This window comes from Saccostrea cucullata, unplaced genomic scaffold (genome assembly GCF_032062105.1).
Source record: "Saccostrea cucullata isolate Sc308-1 unplaced genomic scaffold, CSIRO_AGI_Scuc_v1 ctg10701, whole genome shotgun sequence".
Taxonomy (NCBI): Eukaryota; Metazoa; Mollusca; class Bivalvia; order Ostreida; family Ostreidae; genus Saccostrea; species Saccostrea cuccullata.
The window spans coordinates 1-20,249 of record NW_026922703.1 but is presented as its reverse complement, the minus strand read 5'-3'; the positions used below and the strand labels follow the sequence as shown (position 1 = coordinate 20,249).

The 20,249-nt window shown below is 33.9% G+C and overlaps 1 protein-coding gene and 1 long non-coding RNA gene across 3 annotated transcripts; both read right to left on the bottom strand.

The window, feature by feature from the left end:
• Nucleotides 1-1,645: 1,645 nt before the first annotated feature.
• On the bottom strand, nt 1,646-2,874 carry LOC134262256 (uncharacterized). Its single transcript, XR_009990989.1, has 3 exons — nt 2,687-2,874; nt 2,287-2,413; nt 1,646-2,060 (listed from the first exon to the last, which is right to left on the bottom strand). It is a non-coding gene; the product is annotated as an uncharacterized LOC134262256 (long non-coding RNA).
• A 12,104-nt stretch (nt 2,875-14,978) lies between these two features.
• On the bottom strand, nt 14,979-20,167 carry LOC134262257 (uncharacterized). Of its 2 annotated transcripts, none has more exons than XM_062744630.1 (4): nt 20,061-20,167; nt 18,151-18,328; nt 17,592-17,797; nt 14,979-15,734 (listed from the first exon to the last, which is right to left on the bottom strand). In XM_062744630.1, the coding sequence occupies exons 3-4, from the start codon at nt 17,755-17,757 to the stop codon at nt 15,532-15,534; spliced, it is 369 nt and encodes a 122-aa protein (XP_062600614.1). In that variant the 5' UTR covers nt 17,758-17,797; nt 18,151-18,328; nt 20,061-20,167; the 3' UTR covers nt 14,979-15,531. The 2 variants fall into 2 exon arrangements, with proteins under 2 accessions (XP_062600614.1, XP_062600615.1); XM_062744631.1 differs by lacking the exon at nt 20,061-20,167 and having other exon boundaries at nt 14,979-15,465; nt 15,544-15,734; nt 18,151-18,384.
• Between the last annotated feature and the right edge of the window lie 82 nt (nt 20,168-20,249).

The following is a 20,249-nucleotide window of genomic DNA, read 5'->3' as shown; positions in this document are numbered from 1 at the left end:
GCCATTCCGTTATAAAGTCTGATTCTGAAAGAGAGAAATCTGCTGCATGTCCATAGTACTTGTTTCTTGTCAGTCTGATTCTCTCTATGTTGGCAGATACACTATTGTCTGAGGGATCGGGTTCTCTTCCCCATCCCGTATTGTGTGGAATTATTTTACACACGCTACGCAGAAGAATGTACAGCAAACTAATGTCAAAATCTGAATAATCCCCGCCATATTGTTTGGTTGGCAGGGGGAAAATGAGAGCAATCTGTTGTTTATTTAGAGGATTCTTTAATTTCTTCTTTTTGAGATCATCAATCCAGATTTTGACAGTTTTCGATAAATCGGAGGGTGAGATTTTTTCTCTGAGAATATCCCGCAGCAGACATGTGCATGGACCAAGGATGAGTCTTGCAACCCGGGCAAGGATTATTGTTTCTGGAGTAGACTTGTATCTATGTGGCGATGTTTTGGAATTGATATTTCTCATCATGTGATAAGACTGTAAAATAAATTGTAAGACAAATCATACAAATATGTTCTACCATTCCTCTTTCACTTCTTAATTGTAATGATATAAACATTATTTTTTCTTATAAAATAAGATCTTCGTTAATAGAGTAAGCACAAAATTTACCATAAAACCCTGATTTCGTTCGCTGTTTGCTGTTTTTATACATTTATGTGGCTACAAACTATATTTAATGTAAATAATTATCTTCTAAAGAATTTTTTCTTCAGAATTTCAATCATTTATATGACTCTTAAAGGTTCACTCATATACTATAAGAAATATGAAAAATCGTGAAAAATGCATTATTATATTTAAATGTTCTACAGATATAATGCATCCTTAACATTATATGTGTGAAAGAGTGAAAGACATGCCACTCTGTTGTTTCCAAGCCAGGTAAAATTTGTATAACTCAACAGGAATCCATAACATAAGGTAATACCAAAATACAGGTGAAAACTGGGCAGTCTGAATTTTCTTGGTTCCAGTGGAAATCTATATAGTCCACGGAGCATTCATTATTTATTGTAGTAAGAAATAAAAATAGGTGAGATCACCTATTTAGATTAGTGATAACACCAATTCAAATTGAATATCACCTATTCAGCACGAGTAGGTGATATCGCCTATTTATTTCTAATAGGTGATATCACCAATTTAAAAAGGTGATATAACATTTTTAGATAAGTTTTCCTATTATGTCAATGTTGTTCAATATTGTCCTCATAGCCAGTAAATATGTGTATAATGTCACGCTCGAAGCCATGTGATATATGAATAATATTAACTCTTTGAATATTCGAACTAGTGATATCACCTATTAGAAATGAATAGGTAATAATCACCTTTTTGAATTAGTAATATTATACACCTATTTACTGGCTATGACGACAATAGCAAGTTTAGGCCAGAGTTTTTTTATTTTCTGTTTAACGGGAATTTTTCAGAAAAAATTGGGTCGAGGGGACGAAATAAAAATAAAAATAAAAGATCAAAATTTGTCGAGTCGGGCCATAATAAAAATAAAACCAAATATTGGTATGAATTTTTTTTTTATTTAAATGTTGAAAAACGAAAGAAAACAATACAATTTTGTTCATAATGTATAAGGATTTCAAATACAGATAAAAAGATACAATTGCATGAGTTATCCTACTGTGCTTAATCACACTTGCACATTTTTCTAGTATGAAAGCATATCAATATAATATTATAATTTACATTTGTTATACAGCAACAATAATGTTGGATAAACGCAGATGACAGAAAAACCACACTGCTTAAAATTTTACACAGGTCTTCAAGTGATCATCTATCTATTGTATAAAATTTATAAAAGTCATGATGAGAAATGTTTTAAGCTACATGTATATTATGATTTAATAGAAGTTAAAAAAAGCAGTGGGGTTGATAGCTGACTTGACAATGCTATGTTAGTATAAAGGGATAACACATTATTGAGGTTCTGAATGGAAATTTGTCAGCTGAACTTTTTGATGAACAACAGCAAAGTCCTCGTGGAAGTCTTCACAAATGGCTGGGTCTCTGCCAAGAAATGAAACTGCAAAAAAAAAAATTCCTTTATGATACATTATTAGCTAATCAAATTCATGTAGTAAATGGTAGAAAGTAGAAAAAACAACTATTTACATGAAATTATTTTCTTTTCTAAATGAAGATACAAATATTTTAAGAGTTTTTTCTTAGATAAAAATAAATAACAATAACATCGTTCTTTGTCCATTTTGCACTAAAGTATTCAATTGTCCACTTCTTTCTATCCTTACCTTTCCACAGGATATGTGCAACTCCAATATAGCTGTCACTTCACTTGTCAGTATTTTATACCAACTCTTTTAATTCTGTAGGAATCCTAGCCTCATTTTATTCAACCAAATAGACACGGACTCGTATCTAAAATCCTAGCCTCATTTTATTCAACCAAATAGACATGGACTCGTATCTAAAATATTTTAATCTTCATTTTATGTCCCTGATATAGTTTGACACGATTCATTGTAAAATAAAATTTTGCCGCGAATTTTACCTCAACTTGTTATGTACCATATGTGATTAAATTAAATCTAGAATGCAAACATCTTTAAAAGAAGAAAAAACATATAAAAGTGCCAAACACTCAAAAAATTTTACAGAAAGTTTATATCAAGACAACGTCTCAAAACTTACCCCAACTATTTGGACACCTGCTCCACAGTTCAATGTGCATCTGGTGTATTTAGGTTGTCAATGCTTTAACTCCCATTTCAAGAACTTGCTTGTTTTCATCATCAATGGATTTAAAATAACCGTCTATTAATGTCTTGAAATGACTTTCTTGCTTCTTGATAACTTGATAGAACCCGCGAAGCGTGATAAACTAGTTCCTTAAACTGGTTACGACATCGTAATCAACAAGACGCTCGTAAAAAGACTTTGATCAACACAGGCTTTGTCAAACGTTTACATGATTCTTTAGAAATAGGTGTACATCAAACCCGATTTTATTTCAAACCATCAATGAACGACACAGTCGGCGGGTATTTTAAAAATAAAAGTGAAATTGACCTCTTTTATTTTTATTCGATATTTTGAAAAAATTGGGTCGGCGCTTCCCGTTAAACAGAAAATAAAAAAACTCTGGCCTTATCGTCCCCCAAGACAGCAAACTATTTCCCGCGGCGCAGCCGAGGTAAATTGTTTGCTGTCGAGGGGGACGATAAACTTGCTATTGTCCGAATAGTCAGTAAATAGGTGTTTTATTATACCGATGCTGACTTTACTTTTGTTACGTCATATGGAGGGAAACAGAATGCTGCCGGTGAATAGTTTGATGACTATTTCACCATGAGCAGATAGCACAAAAACTATTTCACGGTAGGGGCTGTTTGGAAAAGATAGCATATTTATTCGTCATATTTTTATATAGAACGAATTCACAAAAGTATAATAACACCTATTATCCCGCTGCAGACAAATTTGTAGATTGCTGATTGGATAAAGGATGATCACATGACGCCCTGAAATTTTCCGTATTACGTCGCCGTCGAGGAGTAATATGAAAATCGCGCACGCGATTACGTTCGAAGCGCTGCTTTTGTAAATAAAAATGGCGGCTAAGAAACGGTTTACGTAGGTAGTTTAGTTAAATTTCTTGTTACCGTAACGATATTTTATGTTGATTGTTATTGGATTAAAACTTAAAATTTGCATAATATGCACAAATATTTTTTGATATTGAAAAAGGTCTTCAGCAGGATAAATTCGTAACACAGTCAGTTAGTGACCTAATACGGATTTATACAGGGTGTGAAATGGAATTCCGTATTGGGCGAGGCGAAGCCGAGTAACTGACTGTGTAACTAATAATTTTTCAAATAGGTGATATTTCTTTTTGGCAGTAAATACCAAAACAGCGCCTCACACATCCGAAGCAATTGTTAACAAACTGATGCCATGGAAGAGAACGTTCTGAATGATTTGGCATGGTGCAGTATGAAATGTATGAGGAGCATATTACAGTATTTATATATGTGCTATGAATAAACAAGAATGTCAGACACCCAATGACATCTTGGCTCAGACGGGTGGGCCCAAGATTTAAGACACGTCGGTCCATACATAAGACACCTTGGCCTAAGCAAAATTTTACTACGAAATATTTTTTTTCCAGTTTTAGGACTTGGATTAAATATTGATTGAAAAAAGTACATAAATAAATTAGCAAGAGTTTTCTTTTTGAAAGGCCTTCCAGGAGCACGCTGACGATATTCCAAGGAATGAAAATACAAGGATATTATCTAAAGTACTAATTGATGAACGTACAAAATGCTGCGGCAATCCTCTGGAGGGATAAGTATTTGGTATTTTGGAGGGTTATATTGGTGACAACAGGGGTCAATTACAACTAAAGCAGACTAATTCAGCGTCAGTAATTAAAGAATTTACATTTTTCTCCTGTGTTCTCGGTTATTTCTTTCCAAAAATGCATTCATTTTGTCTAGTTCCCTACCGTTTTTTTTTTCGAGGCTACTTGTATATACCGGTATATCAAAGCAAGTATATAACACGCTTTAAATAAAGAAAAAGAAACACACAATGAAACACAGACCAATAATGCAATAATGCAATATTATTTATTTTACGTTTAAATGTTAACCTTTATGCGATAACTTATATAGACCTACAGATCTATATATCATAAAACAATTACATTTAAAGAAAATATTTCTTTCTCCTTTTTTGGGGGGGGGGGGGGATACAGGACTAACGGTCGCAACCACGATATTGCAATCAAATGAACATTTTTCACAAGAAATAGATGGACATGAAATACAGATCTATAAAAGTTGGAAAAATTAAAAGGTTATCAACCAACCACCCCCTTTTTTTTTTATTGTTTAAAAAGGTTTAATTGTCAGAAAAAATAATTACACCAACATGACCAATAATGATACCAATTCAAACGGTGGGTTTATTTGATTATTAGTTGTTGTTATTTTTTCTATCATAAAATTTTGCTTGGGCCGAGCTAGGTGCCCTTTATATGGGCCGACGTACATGTCAACAATCTTGGACCGACCTTTTAGGGCCAAGATGTCAAGTGTGTCGGGTCGAGGTGTCGTTGGGCCGAGATGTCTACCATAAACAAAATACAGGTTTTCTGTGATAACAATGCATGTTCATTTTGGAATTAGATAACTTAAAAACCAAATATATAACATTGAGATCCTTCGCAAACCAAACGTTTTCGGTCCGCTCCACTCCGAGTCAAGGGTTTTCGGTCCGCTTCACTTCACTCAAAGCTCTGAGTGAAGTGAAGCGATATGAAAACCCTTGTCGTGCGAAAATGTCAAAAATCTGAAAAACTTTAACAATAGTTAATGTGCTAATCTACACAAACTGTACTATTTTTTGACAATAATGTAACCAATACTGACCTTGTGTAGGACCTTTCGAACAACTCATATATTGTAAACAAAAGTCAAACTAAGATTATTTCCATGATAAATAATCCTCGCAATAAATTAGAGGATATTCTCTGAAACCATTAACAACATAACACACTCCCAAAACATTTAGCCTAAATAATTTGACTCGCTGACAATGTCTTCTAGTCAACTCGGCACCTGGAATCGGCACCTAGGCTGGTGAACTCGGCACCAAGCAACGTGAATTCGGTACCAGTTATATTCGGCACCTAGTGAATTCGGCACCTAGTAAATTTGGTATCGGGTTAATTTGGCATCTGTTTTTTATGTCATTGAGTTATATTTTCCTTTATTTACAATTATTTATGTTTATTTATTGTCCATTCATTCATTTTTCATTTTTAAATTAACTTCCAAGATGTAAAAATATTAACACTTTAAAAAGATTGGACTTCTTGTAGCACGGAAATCATAACTACTGCTTTTCAATTAACTTTTTTAGTATCTTATCAATATTGAATGGAATATAAACAAACGAAGATCTTTCATACTAAAGAATAAAGTAATAAAGTACATAAACTTGAGTAGTTTTGAAATTGTTGAAAAGGTATGATTTTTGTTTTATTCAGTTTTGGAGAAGTAACCTTAAGATTTTTTTTTTAGTATTTTAGACATAAATGCGGAATTTTAACAGAAAAAATACAGTGTTAACGTTGAACATGTTCTTCGTGATCTAAACCACGCTGTAGGTACCTTGTGGAGGCATCCAAGATGTACGTAAAATACGACTGAGTCAAAATTTTGGGTGCCCTGTCATATAGAAGAAAAGTTTTTTTAAATGCATAGTTTAAAAAAACAAACTTGAAAACAGTTCAAAGCATATTACTCTCTAATTTAACGAGGATAAGACATTTAAACTGTTTACACTGTACTACAATTTGATAAATTTCGATGTGTCTTAGAATTTTTAACCTTTCATACGACCCCTCGAATTGAGTTTTGCTAAAAAAAAGAAATCATACCAATCTAATTAAAATTAAAATTGTAGCGACCAAACTGCTTTGGCACAAAAGGCTTCTTTTTAACTTACAAACTTATGGTGTATCTGGTGATCTTCTCCAATGGCTTTCCAGTTATCTATGTCAAAAGTGGCAAAAAGTTACGTACAAAGATCCATAATCATCAAACAAGATCGTTGAGCAGGTGTACCTCAGGATTCTGTTTTAGGACCACTGTTTTAGCTCATTTATATAAATAAAGTTGCCGAAAATATGATTTCAATAAGTAGATTGTTTGCGGATGATCATTCCCTTCAACGATTATCATACAACATATTGAATATAGAATATAAATTGAATCATGAATCTGATTGTACACACAAGTACTCGGTAGTTGACATCAAGAAGATGCTTGAGTTTTTGATTGACAATATCTATGTGGTTTTTGGAGACCAGGTCTTCCAACGATCTATTGGAATTCCCATGGGAACCAATTGCGCTCCATTATTAGCAGGCCTATTTTTGTATTCATATGAGGCAGAATTTATGCAAACTCTTATGCGTGAAAAGAAGAAAACACTTGCTGTAACCTTCAACTCGCTCGACCTTCGGATATATCGACGACGTATTGTCAATTAACAATGGTAATTTCCATTCCTACGTCGATACGATATATCCAGGAGAGCTTGAGATAAAAGATACCACAGAGTCCGACACATCTGTTTCATACTTGGTTATTTTACTTGATAAAGATGTTAATGGTAATTTAACAACCAAGTTATGATAAACGTGACGACTTTAACTTTTCTATCGTCAACTTCCCTTACTTATGCAGCAATATACCTTCATCACCTGCATACGGAGTGTATATATCTCAGTTGATTCGATACGCAAGAGCATGTTCTACGTATGAACAATTTTTAAAACGAGGTAAATTATTGACAAACAAGAATAATAGCAGCCTCGTTTAAAGTCCTCATTTCGTAAGTTCTATGGTCGATACAATGCCCTTGTCAGCAAAAACAATTTATCATTGAGTCAAATGCTGACTGGCGTTTTTCATACCAATTATTAGTCCATTACTTATACACTGAATTGACAACGGATTTTTTCGTTATTTCCTGATCATGACAAGGAGCACACGGCGGGTGTGACTGGTCAGCAGGGGATGCTTACTCCTCCATAGCACCTGATCCCCCTCTGATGTTTCGGATGTCCGTGATTGCTCTGCTCCTATTTTGTATTGTTTTATGGACTTTGATATTGATAACAGTTTGTTATCTCCATCTCCTTCTTACACAAATTGCAAATTTGGTCAAATGAGCGGCTTCTTAAATTCAATTCCTCTAAAACTAGGGTAGTTTATTTCAGTAAGAAAACATTTCTGTTATGCCAAATTTATTTTTTTAAAGGCGATAGAGTTCCAGTCTATCGCCAGTTGGGTTACTATAATTGTCACAAAATCTTAGTTGATCAGGATACATTGATGAGGCTGTAAACAGGCCTTTTAAAGAAATTAAAGTTCAAAATGGGTAGTAAAAAACTTAACAAAATTGTATATAACATTCATCAGACTTACATAAACATGTAAGTCTGATGAATGTTATATACAATTTTGTTAAGTTTTTAAATGTTTCGATCCTTTGGGATGGCTGTCAGAAACAAGACTAAGAACAATGGAAAAGTACAATTAATCGCCGCTAAAATTGTAACCGGACTTCCTATTTCTGTGTCCAGAGAAGCACTTTATTCTAAAATTGGGTGGGAAACTTCAAAAACTAGACGATATATCACAGGCACTTGTTTCGGAAAAAAAAATTTAACCCATAGTACAATAATAACACAAGGTATCTATCTCCGAATTACACTCAGTACCCCCTTCTCAGAAAGGCACTCATTTAATATTTCAGAGGAAATGCAATGGCAATATGTTTATTACAATTGTCTTCTACGATAATTTATCTACACAACCATGTATGGTATGCATGTCTTTGTTATTGTTTATCTCCGTAAACAGCGTACAAACTCTGCTCGCCGAGTGGAAAGTAAAACTAAACCATGCCATGTGAATGGAAGTCGGCTTACCTCACGCTACCTTTTAAGAAGGGAGACAGGAGTGCACCAGTCAACTACCGCCCAGTGTCCCTGACTTCTGTTTTAGCAAGGTCATGGAGCATATAGTCCACGGCCATCATCGGTCACTTAGACAGGCATGGGCTCTTGACTGATAGCCAGCATGGCTTCAGGAAACATCGATCTACTGAGACACAGCTTATCCTATCAGTCAACGACCTTGCACTGAGCCTAAACATCGGAGAAGAAGTGGATTGCACACTCCTGGACCTCTCCAAGGCCTTTGACAAGGTCCCCCACAATCGACTTCTGATGAAACTACACCATTATGGCATTAGATGTCAAAGCCACCACTGGATCTCGAGTTCCCTTACCGGACGTAACCAGCGTGTCGTACTCGATCGCCAATCATTAGCAGCCACGATGAGCATTGTTTTATCGGGAGTCTGCCAGGGAACAGATTCAGGCCCACTACTCTTCTTGATCTTCATCAATGACTTGCCATCAACAGTGTCATCTACCACTCGCCTCTTTGCTGATGACTGCTTGTTGTATAGGAGGATAAGGACACCAGAAGACTAAGCCATTTTACAGAGCGACTTTTAAAAATAGCTTCAGGAGTGGGAGGACAGATGGATCATGCAGTTCAACCCGTATATGTGTAAAGTACTGCGGATTACAAACTGGAAATCCCCACTTCGCGCCGATTATAATACACGGCCAAGTCCTGAAGTCTGTCGACTCTGCCAAGTATCTTAGTCTCACAATCCACAAGAACCTTAGCTGGGATACGCACATAGATAAGATTTCTAAGAGGGCCAATTCTCGGCAGAAATATCAGCCGTAATCCAACTAACATCAAAGTACAGTGCTATTCCACACTGGTACGAGTATGCATCCAGCGTGTGGATCCCAGCTAAGAAGGATATTATCGGGAAGATTGAGGCAGTACATCGCAAGGCAGCTAGATTCGCCATTGGAGATTACCAGTGCACTAGCAGTGTAACATCCATACTACAGCAGCTCCAATGGCAGTCACTTCAGATCCGTTGGGAAAGGGCCCAAGTTATCATGATATGTAGGATAGTTTACCATCTTGTGAACATCCTGGCGGATAGCTACTTACACCCAGCATCGTTGAGGACCAGAGGCCATAGCCTGCGATTCCTGGTACCACACATAAGAACAGAAGTGTATAAGACCTCCTTCTTCCCCCAAGCCATCCGGCTGTGGAATTCCTTACCAGGAGGAATGGTGGAGGCCAAGACACTAAACATCACATCTCTGCGCTTTTAATATTTTAAACTTTTAATTTTTTGAGCACTTTATATAGACACTCGCCCCCTCACGCAGAGTGCGATAATACTTTAGTGGTTTTGCACTGGATGGGAAGAAGGAGAATCAGAAGCTGTTGTTTTCTTAATGATAGACAAGCTGCTTGGCAGAACAACTCCGGTCAGCCATAATTCATAGGGTGTGAAATAAGACTTAGAGAAAATAGTGGGGGAAATGCTTCAAAGTCTGTGTGTGGTAATGTAAAAACAATTTGCTTGTTATATATCAATGTCAAAGCTAATGTTAGAAACATCTTTTTTTTTTTCGTTTTAAACCAAGCCAATTTCAAACTTTTTTAAAATGAAGATCGTGTTGTGAATCCAATCCCGTGAGCTCCACTCACCATCTAATGTCGCTACCAAATAGTGCCCCTGACACTAAACGTAAAAGGTCAAGACTTTAGAATCTAGTTTCACAGAGCATCTATCTTCTCGAAGACGTATAACGTCATCTTCTTCGTTACCTGACATTTCGATCTTATTATCTGAAACGGCTACAAGTGTCAACAATATTAAAAGTACTTGGACACAGATAAGTTAATATTTTCTGTATAATATCACGAATAATATATTTTAATAGCATTTCACACAAAATTAAATAAATATCTTATTTAATTTAAAAGTTCTTAAAACTTCAAATTTTTTGGCGGGTTTGATTGACACATCCTTGCACTTTCACAATTTTTTATTTTATCCTTAATACTTAGGAAAAGTAGCAATCTTGTTGTGTATAAATGAAAAATATTAATACTATAATCCAAAAAATTTGGAGTAGACATGTTCGAAAGCAAAACAAATACACAATATATTGTCAGTCCGTGCAGTTGTGGTGAGCAGACTTTGACGATTGAACACATCCGGGGAATTGTAAACATCAACAAAAACAGAGCTCGTGCCCTGTTTACAAAAACTGTGTACATAACACGAGTGTGATCAACTGCACAGTGTTGTACACTCATATATTTAGCAGTCTGACAGATTTAAATGATATGGTAATTGTTTGTGTATTGCATTTGTACCTCACATTTTTTGCACTTTATAAATTCATATTGTGAGTTTATCAATTTTTTTTCTAAAGCTGAACGTGTAACACACACACATATATATATTACAATAATATATGTTCAGTTGAATTCTGTGGCAAGTTTGAATGATTAAATGGTAACTGTATAGCATGTGAAACACACTCTTAATCAAGGTATCATGCTAACTTTTACTCTCACTTTTTTATGCGTCCGGATCAATAGATCCAGGGAGTATATTATTTTTGTCCTGTCTGTCTGTTTGTCTGCAAACTTATACCTTTGCCATAACTTTTGAACAATGAAAGATAGAGATTTCGTATTTGGTATGCATACTCCACTAATAATGTTCTTTCAAATGACACCAAGATCAATGATCTTGTGACCTTGACTGTGACCTATATGCTAAAAATAGCTTTTTTCCTGCAGACTTTACCTTCGCCGTAAATTTTGAACTTATTAAGATAGAGACTTCATTTTCGGTATGTCTGCTCTACTAATTAAGGTTTTTCGAATAATACCAAGGTCGATGACCTTGTGACCTATAAGCTAAAAATAGCCTTTTTGTCTTTAAACTTTAGTCTTCACCATAACTTTTTAACTAATGAAAGAAAAGGCGAGCAAGCTCACATACCCCATGCTCCCCCAAAACTGTAAATGCTGAAATTCCCGGATAAAATAAAGGAATCAGAATTTATAAACCTTCGTCACCTGCATAGTATATATATATGTATCTCAGTTGATTCGATACGCAAGAGCTTGCTCTACATACATGTATGAACAATTTTTAAAAACGAGGTAAATTATTGACAAGCAAGTTGATGAAACAAGAATATCAGTCGTCTTTTTTAAAGTCATCATTCATAAATTCTATGGTCGATACAATGACCTTGTCAGCAAATACAATTTATCATTGAGTCAAATGCTGACTGACGTTTTTCATACTAATTGTTAGCCCATTATTTATACACTGAATTATAGTGTAGCAACTTGTTGCGTGGGTTATAATAAAGATAGACTTCATATTTGGTATGCTTACTCCACTTATTAAGCCTTTTTAAATGATACAAAGGTCAATGACCTGGCGACCTTGCCTGTGACCTACTAGTATATGCTAACAATAACTTTTTTGAAACTTCATTATAACTTTTGAACCATGAGAGATAGAAACTTCATATTTGGTATGCATACTTCTTTCTTTTTCGATCTTTTAAATAATACAAAGGTCCATGACCTTGTGACCTTGACTGTGACCCATGTTAAAAATAGCTTTTTTCAAACTTTGTAGCTGGGTGCATAGTGTTTCACAAAGACATCTTGTTCACCTTCAACTAAGTTTAGGGTTTCCTGTGGTTACCTATCACCTTCTTTCAAGTTTAAAACCAACTGCTCCATTATTAGTTAATTAATCTTGTCCACAACAAATACAAATCATCAATCACTGTCATCAATGGATAAAGGATAATTTATTAAGCAGTCAAGGACGGACAGACAGGGAAAACAGAAGAAGGGGAGACAACCTTTTCATCAACAATGTTTTTTTTCTATTGCGGGTAGAGTAAAAACATTCATTGTAAAAAATCACAAACAGAAAAAATTATACAATACAAATATGTAAAAATAATAAATAAATTAACAAATCATAAATATCACAGTTGCAGATCTTTAAACAAAATAATAAATATGATGCCCCTTATAAAATTCTCTGAATCCCATTTTAGAATTAAAAAAAAAAAAATTAACATTAAATCTTTGAAATAATTTTCAAAAATGGTTTGAAAGAAAGATGTAAACATTTTTTTTCAGCTTACATTATAATGATGAGAAAACACCATTATATCTAAGAATACCATCATGCTAGATAATCTCAAATCTTCTTTGATTAAAAAAATTCAATGTAGGCCAAAGGAAACTTTTCACGCAGTAAAAAAACCCAAAAGGTTATAATAAGAACTAGTGCTACTAATGGAACATGTAAATATGACTAGAAATATTAAAACATAATATTAACGGTCTTTTACTATCACACAAACACGGACATCATGTAGATTTACAGTTAGTAGGAAAATTAACAAATCTATTTTGATTTAAACTACAAAGGTACAAAAATTTTTACCTCCTTTCTAATGATATGAAAATATGCTGGATATTAAGTCCTTTTGTCATTAGTGTATATATCTAGAGTTTAAATACTAATATCATTATGTTATGGCAAATTAATCCTACAACTACCTTCTACAATTCCGTTTTCAATCAAAATTACAAAAAGAATTCTGTTAATTTTCAATACATTTCTACACATAAAATGAATAAAAGCTACCAGTTCTGTCTTTTTTACTTGAAAGTTTTATTAGTTTAGAAATCTTTTGAAAGATGAAACAATGTTGTTGGATTGATTAACAGTTATTTCTTTTTTTTAATAAACCTTTTCTAGAGACTTATGAGCTGTCAGCTCATCTAAAATTACTAAAACTATCTGCATAGGCCGGATCTGGTACTCTTCAATACAAAATGCAAGTTACTGCTCATTTCATATAAAGAAAACAGTCAAAAAGTTAATTATGATGTCCAGTAAAAGGCTACACTTACAGAATATTTCTATGCTGCATTAGGGACTTCACATTCATAATTTATACAGAGTACAGACTAAATCTACTGAATAGAAATTCATGTGAATATGCCAAGTGTCATAATTTTTACCAACATTGCAAACTGAGTGTTGAACAGTTTTGTGTGATATAAAATTAAAAATTCATTCCACAAAACAACAAAGATTAAGTGAGCATTGAACTCTTATGGTACAGGATAAAAGTTATAAAACTTCCAAGCAGTAGTACTGTAGATTCCTTATTTTTCGCGAGTAATTTTTATAGCGTAAATATATTGAACGGCAAATTGAGAGAATAATAATTCATGATTGGTTGGTTGATCATGAGAATTTACATGTATTTCAGAACCATATAAATAAAAGTGCAGTATTTTATTTCGCAAGTGATGCATCTCGCAAAATTTCGCGATAGTTAATTCCTGGCATATAACTAAGAATCTACAGTAAATCAGCTTACAAAGCTCTGTGTACACCAAAACAACTGATTACTGTAAAATCTTGTATTTTCTTGGGGTCAAATTTTCGTGGTTTGAGTGGAAACTCTTGGATTTGAATTCTTGGATGAAGAATCATTGAGTAGTTACCTATGTAACATTTTACACTCTTGGTAGGTCTCTTCATACCTCAAAAACGACGAAAATAAAACCCCCACAAAAATCTGTGATTTCACAGTATAGAGAAACCAACAAACAATGTTTTGCAGCACCACTAATCTAAAGTTCAACAAAAAAAGTCAAGCGTGGGATAATAGACTAATTGTTTTTAAGATTTGGCATGTGTTTCGTTTTGTGTACAACCCAATAATCTTCTGCCATTAACAATAAACTATATAAAAATACATTTGATAAACAACAGTTAAACATGGTTTTTGTCAAGAAGTTAATGATAAACTGAATCTTGCTTCCTTATCACCAATATTCTTTTCATCAAAGTTCAAAACTTGAGAGATACATGAAAATTTTAAACTGAAATTTCTTTAACAAGTTCTTCGTTATTTTTACTGTATATAGAAATATTAAAATCTTATTCTATCCCATGACTTAATAACAAATCTCACAGTGTGATATTTTACAGAATAAAGGCTATGTACATTTTATCTGTAATACAATTGTATTCAAAACATTCAGTACAAAAAAGTGCCATATTTCAAATTTCCTGAGAGGGTAAAAGACAAGACAATGGCTTACATTAATATTTTGATTTCTCTTTAAGGAAATATGTACGACACTGTAAACTAAACAAATGAATGTCCTTCACATAAAAATCTTTTACCATAGTTACTCAGTACAAGTATAATAATGCTGTAAAAATAAAAAACAGGTATTCGAAATTTCCTTGGACTATTTTTATTTTAATTATTTTAATGAGTATTGAAATACAACGTAAGTCAGGTATATAATCCTGATAATAGCTAAGACTTCAGTTCTCCCAGTTCTAATATCCAGATGTAAATCTGCCTTTAAAGCACCTGATAATATTCCGACACTTACAACAACAGAAGAATGATATGGTTTTCAAAAATGCAGTTTCAGGTACAAATGTAACTTCTACTGTATAACTTTTAACAGTCCTATTAATTATCAACTACAGACTAGTTAAAAAAATAAAATATATGGAAAATTTTGAAATAAATAAATAAAGGATAAGATATTCAAATAACTGTTAAGTCTTAAAATAACTTTCCAATACAGGTAGTGGTTAATAAAATATCTAGCATAGTTTAGCACTTAATCCATAAAAACTTAGCATTACTTCAAGTACACATGTTCTATGATTTAACCTATCTTATACATGTATATGGCCTTACTTCACAACACTAAATGTCATATTTAAACATTTCAATGTTGTGTTGCCAAACATGGAATGTCTGTTCCCAGTCACATGTCATGGATTATTTCCTGAATAAAATCTTCCAGCTAATATTCTCACTGATCTGTCCCACATCTTAGATTGAGGCTCATCATCACGTACAGAATCTCACACTATGTTATTTAGTCGACCACCTCTACCGAGTTAAGACAAAATAATTTCCACGCCCCTGAACCCGGAGTGACAGCCACTCATCACCTCTAGTCGACCACCTCTACCGTGTTCAGACAGGATAATTTCCACCCCCGTGATCCCCCCTGGACCCGTAGTGACAGCCACTCGCCGACGTTGTTCACAAACTCAATGTCTGACTCATCAACCGGCGGTGGAAGGTCGGTGTCTACGGAACGAGAAATGTTCCTCTCGACCTTCACATTCTCAAGGTCAGCGTGTCCATTACAGCCTAAAAATAGATCAAAGGGGAGTTAGCACTGAATATAAAAACATATGAAGGTAACTGTTAACTGTCTTTATTTCCATGACAAATTATGAGTATGAAAAAAAAAATTAACATAAAAACACATAAAAAAGTGTGAAGGTGAAGCAGAGAGCATGATGAATAAATAAGTTCACACAAAACGTTTGTTTGCCCTCTCCGGACCTACTAACTTAAAATGGCCCGACTCAAAAATTTTTACATTCTAGAAAATTTTTTTCTTTTTATTTCTCTTTTTCCATCAATTAATATGTTGAAATTTCTGGAATAAGATTTCCAGCACCAACCCATCTTCCTACCAACCTAAAATTTTTACTCTTGAGTCGAAAGAGGGCAAACAAACACTATTTTAAAGATGGCTCCACTGCACAATAATTTGATTCTCTTGAAAAAATGCTCTTTAACATTAAAACATTTATAGCAGGGATAGGGTAACAAGATGTTTACTGTGAGCAAATCTAGAAACCACAGATATAAGTAGCTCTATCTAGCTACAGTCTTAAAATGTCTCACTCGTGTAAAGTACAAACTCTTACCGTCACCCGCTTGATCTGTGTAGAGGGTAGTTGTATCAGTTATGATTGTCAAAATTATGGATACTAAGGGTTTACAACTGACAAGCCTAGGAATTAATAGTCTATACCGTAAATCTGGAAATTTTTACTGTAGATAAATTTTTAGCAAATTTGCGAGTTCATTGCATTCGCCAAAATATTTTTCATAAATATAATTCAACAATAAGAAAATGTAAACAAAGTAGTGGTCATTCCCAAAATTTTGAAATGTAAAAATTAATCAACAGCATTTTCATATGATTTTGACCTAGATTCGCAAAATAAAATCGACGTAAAAATTTCCAGATTTATGGTATAATCTGATGAATCTTTATTCCATCTATTATGGGTTTATGTTTGAAATTCATATAAACATATATTCACATATGGAGGCATACATTTGTTTTGTAGAAACTAGTTTTTGTTTTCTTAATTTTGATGCTTGTGTAAATGTTTTTGATTACAGTTCAAAAGGGAGATTTATGATTATAATGGAGTGATGAAGTCAACTGCATGTGCAATGGTAAACAATGAAGGTCAAGGCCGGAATGACAAATCTACAAAGTCCCTTAAGGAAATCAGAAATTATACTTGTGTAAATTTAATCGATGGGCAAGTACCTTTAGTAAATTTACTACTTTTCATAAATCATCATATTTAAATTTTCTGCTTGAATGTTTAAAATATCATGTTACAAAAAAAACAAGATCTCCACACAACAGTAAGGCCATCATTAAAATGTTTTTGTTTGATGTACTCCAACCCACATTTTTCAAGGTGGGTAGGTAAGTAGGTATTTTTTTTTTGCTTTACAGTATGCCTGTCATAATTTATCAATGTTTGCATTACCATGATTACACACTGAATAGTGGATAACTATACAGATTTCCTATATATTGCTATAAAATTTTAAATCAAAAAGTATCCTAGAAAAATTATGGTATACTATATAATAGAAACTAAAAATTAAAATTCAAAGTGCTAAAAAAAAAATGATTGGGTAGGGGCAATTGAAATCGGTCGATCAGAGTACATCAAACAAATCATTTTTTATTGTTGGCCTAAGTTAGGCGACTTACTAAGGTCTTCCATAGAGCACGGCTCATGTAACTCATGATGACCCCCCCCCCCCCCTTTTGTGTCCAAAAAAATACACAATATTTGATTAATCAATATTTTTTTGGTGTGGCTGTTGACCCCTACCCTGACCTCAAACTGGCCCCCCCCCTTTTCAAAATTTCTGGACCCACCACTGAGCTAGGTAACTTACTGAGGTCTTCCATGGAGCAGGGCTCACGGAATTTGGATCCTCCCCGCCGGAATGGCTGCTTCTTCAGGATCATTACAGCTCCATTCAGGTATTTAAAGACACTCAGGTCAAGGACACTCTGTCTGACCTCTGGGTTAGTGATGTACTCTCCGAGCCACGACCTCATGTAACCAATGTCAACGCCCAGCTGGTAAGCTCCAACATAGCTAGAATAAAAATGTCAAAATCATCACTTAAAACACAGAATATATATAACTCTTTAAACAGATAACAATGCTAATCTTCAATGACAATCAAAGTAATAGCAGATTTTTCTAATGTTTTAAACTAGTCTTTGTACGGAGACTGACAGAATTTGGAAGAATAACACAGATTTGATTTTAAATACTTGAATGATATAATTTAACCAATATACATCATATTTCATTTTTAAAAGAAAAAATCCTACAAAATGCATTGAATTATGGTCTATATTCTTCAATTAGCTTAAAAATGTAAATTGACTGATTCTCAAAAATTGCTTTGAAAATATATATGTAAGAATCAGATGATGTCAGACCTGAACTTGATTTTGTTTTTGAGGATGTTGTTTTTCCATGCCTCACAGAACGCCGTGACGGCCTGCGACACAACACTGAGTTGTGCTGTCTGCTTTAGTTTACTGACGCCATCAACGACAGGTTCCAGTATGGTCTCCAGGGCGTGCTCGATGTACAGGTTATGTTCCTTAGGAAGGTCTGAAAAATAGATACAAAATCCCTCCCATTACACAACACATACGTAAAATCAGAAAACAAAACCTCACAATCCAAGCCTCCTTTCAAAGCTACAAACAGAGGGTGATCAAAAGAAAATTTTAAGCAACATACAGATACCTTACCTAATATATTACTTACTAATATATAAGTTACATTTCAAGTATTGGTAAATTTAGGAAATAGACACAATTTCCACATAATGATCAGTATAGTTTGGTGACAAAAGATTTATAAAGTGATTAGGGATTAAGAGATGTACAGCTTATTAAGACAGGTGTGCCACCATGTCATCTAGTGTACTAGTAATTTGCTTTTCCCTACAAACCTGTGGAGTATTTTTATAATATAACTTATGGTCCAACAAAACATGAATTTTATGACATCAACAAACTGAGAAAGTTAATTGCTTTAACAGAGGTAAAACTCGACACAATGGACTGAAAACAAATCAGCTTACGTATCAACTCTCCGCAACTAAAACAGTCACCACCTAAATATAAACATACGCCTTCATTTTAATTGGTACAAAAAGAGCAAAAATAAGGGGGGCATTTTAGGGATAGCTATAAAACAGACTTGTTGCATGCAAGAAAAATTTATAATATACTGAATATTTTGCATCTGTATTCATTAAATAAAAATTAAGTACCATAATGGAGTCAATTATAAATTTTATCAAAATTACAAAAAATCTGTAAGAGAACTTTGAACAAGATTCACGCATTAGTCTAGTTTTTGTATCCATGGCAATATTGTTCTACAAATTAAACACTGATCTGAAAAAAAAATCATAAAATCATATGAAGTCCACTAGTATATTCAAATAAGACCAAAACTGTTAAAGGTTTACCATTTGAAAAAAAAAAAAAAATAGACATAAGAGACCAGACTGTTTTTATCATATAAGTCATTCCCAGTGGCATCTGACCAGTTGTTGGAGCCTACAATACATTCAGGGGCTCAAAATTCCTCAAGCCCGACGTCCCGGACTACCAAATTCCGGATCCGGACTCGGCATTTAGAATTCGCCAAAGTCCTGGGACTCGTTCCTTGTTTATCTTTTTACTAAGTTAAAAAAATGATCATAAAGCTAAAAATAAAGCAAATTCTCAAATGTATTAAGTAAAAATGTGGGTTTGTGGGCGTTAAAATACCCATAAAACATTAGGAACGTTTCGAAAATACAATCCGTCTTTTTATTTTCCGTTGCGGTTAGACTCTTGCTTTTACGCAAATTCCTCATGTTTCCTCCTGTATGACAAACGGCAATGAGTTTGTTAAATTTCGATGAGTTTGTTAAATTTCGGTTTTAGCTGTGACTTACAGCACACTCTAATTTCTATTTATTGTAACAAATGGTTTATTCCGTAGTGAGTATTTGTAAAAGTTATTGTAATGTACCAATAATCCATCAGTCTGGTATTGTGTTGAAATACTCATGTATGACTATATGACAGTTTATGGAGGAAAAATAAAACATATATTAATACATATAGTCTTTATTCATTCAATGAATAAATGAAAATAAATTATAAGTAACATAAATTTAATGATGTATAGGTAAATAGACTCTGAAATTTCTTCCTCGGACTTGCCTAAAATTTACTCTTTAAATCCTGGACTTGACCATGACAAAAAAAATTTTGAACCCCTGATACATGTGTACTTGACTATAGAATGTCAGTATAAAGTGAGCTAGGATTGTGCGTACCTGCTTTTTTACGCCAGGCTTTTCCCTGTGGGCATCTCACTGCTGAAGTAATCAGCTGATAGTTTGCCACAATTTTCTGAGAAGACCTTCATGGCAGCTCCAAGAAGGGACTACAAAAATGAAGACATGAGTATAATTTATATCAACATATATCAGTTACATGTACATACATGTATTAAGTATAATTTC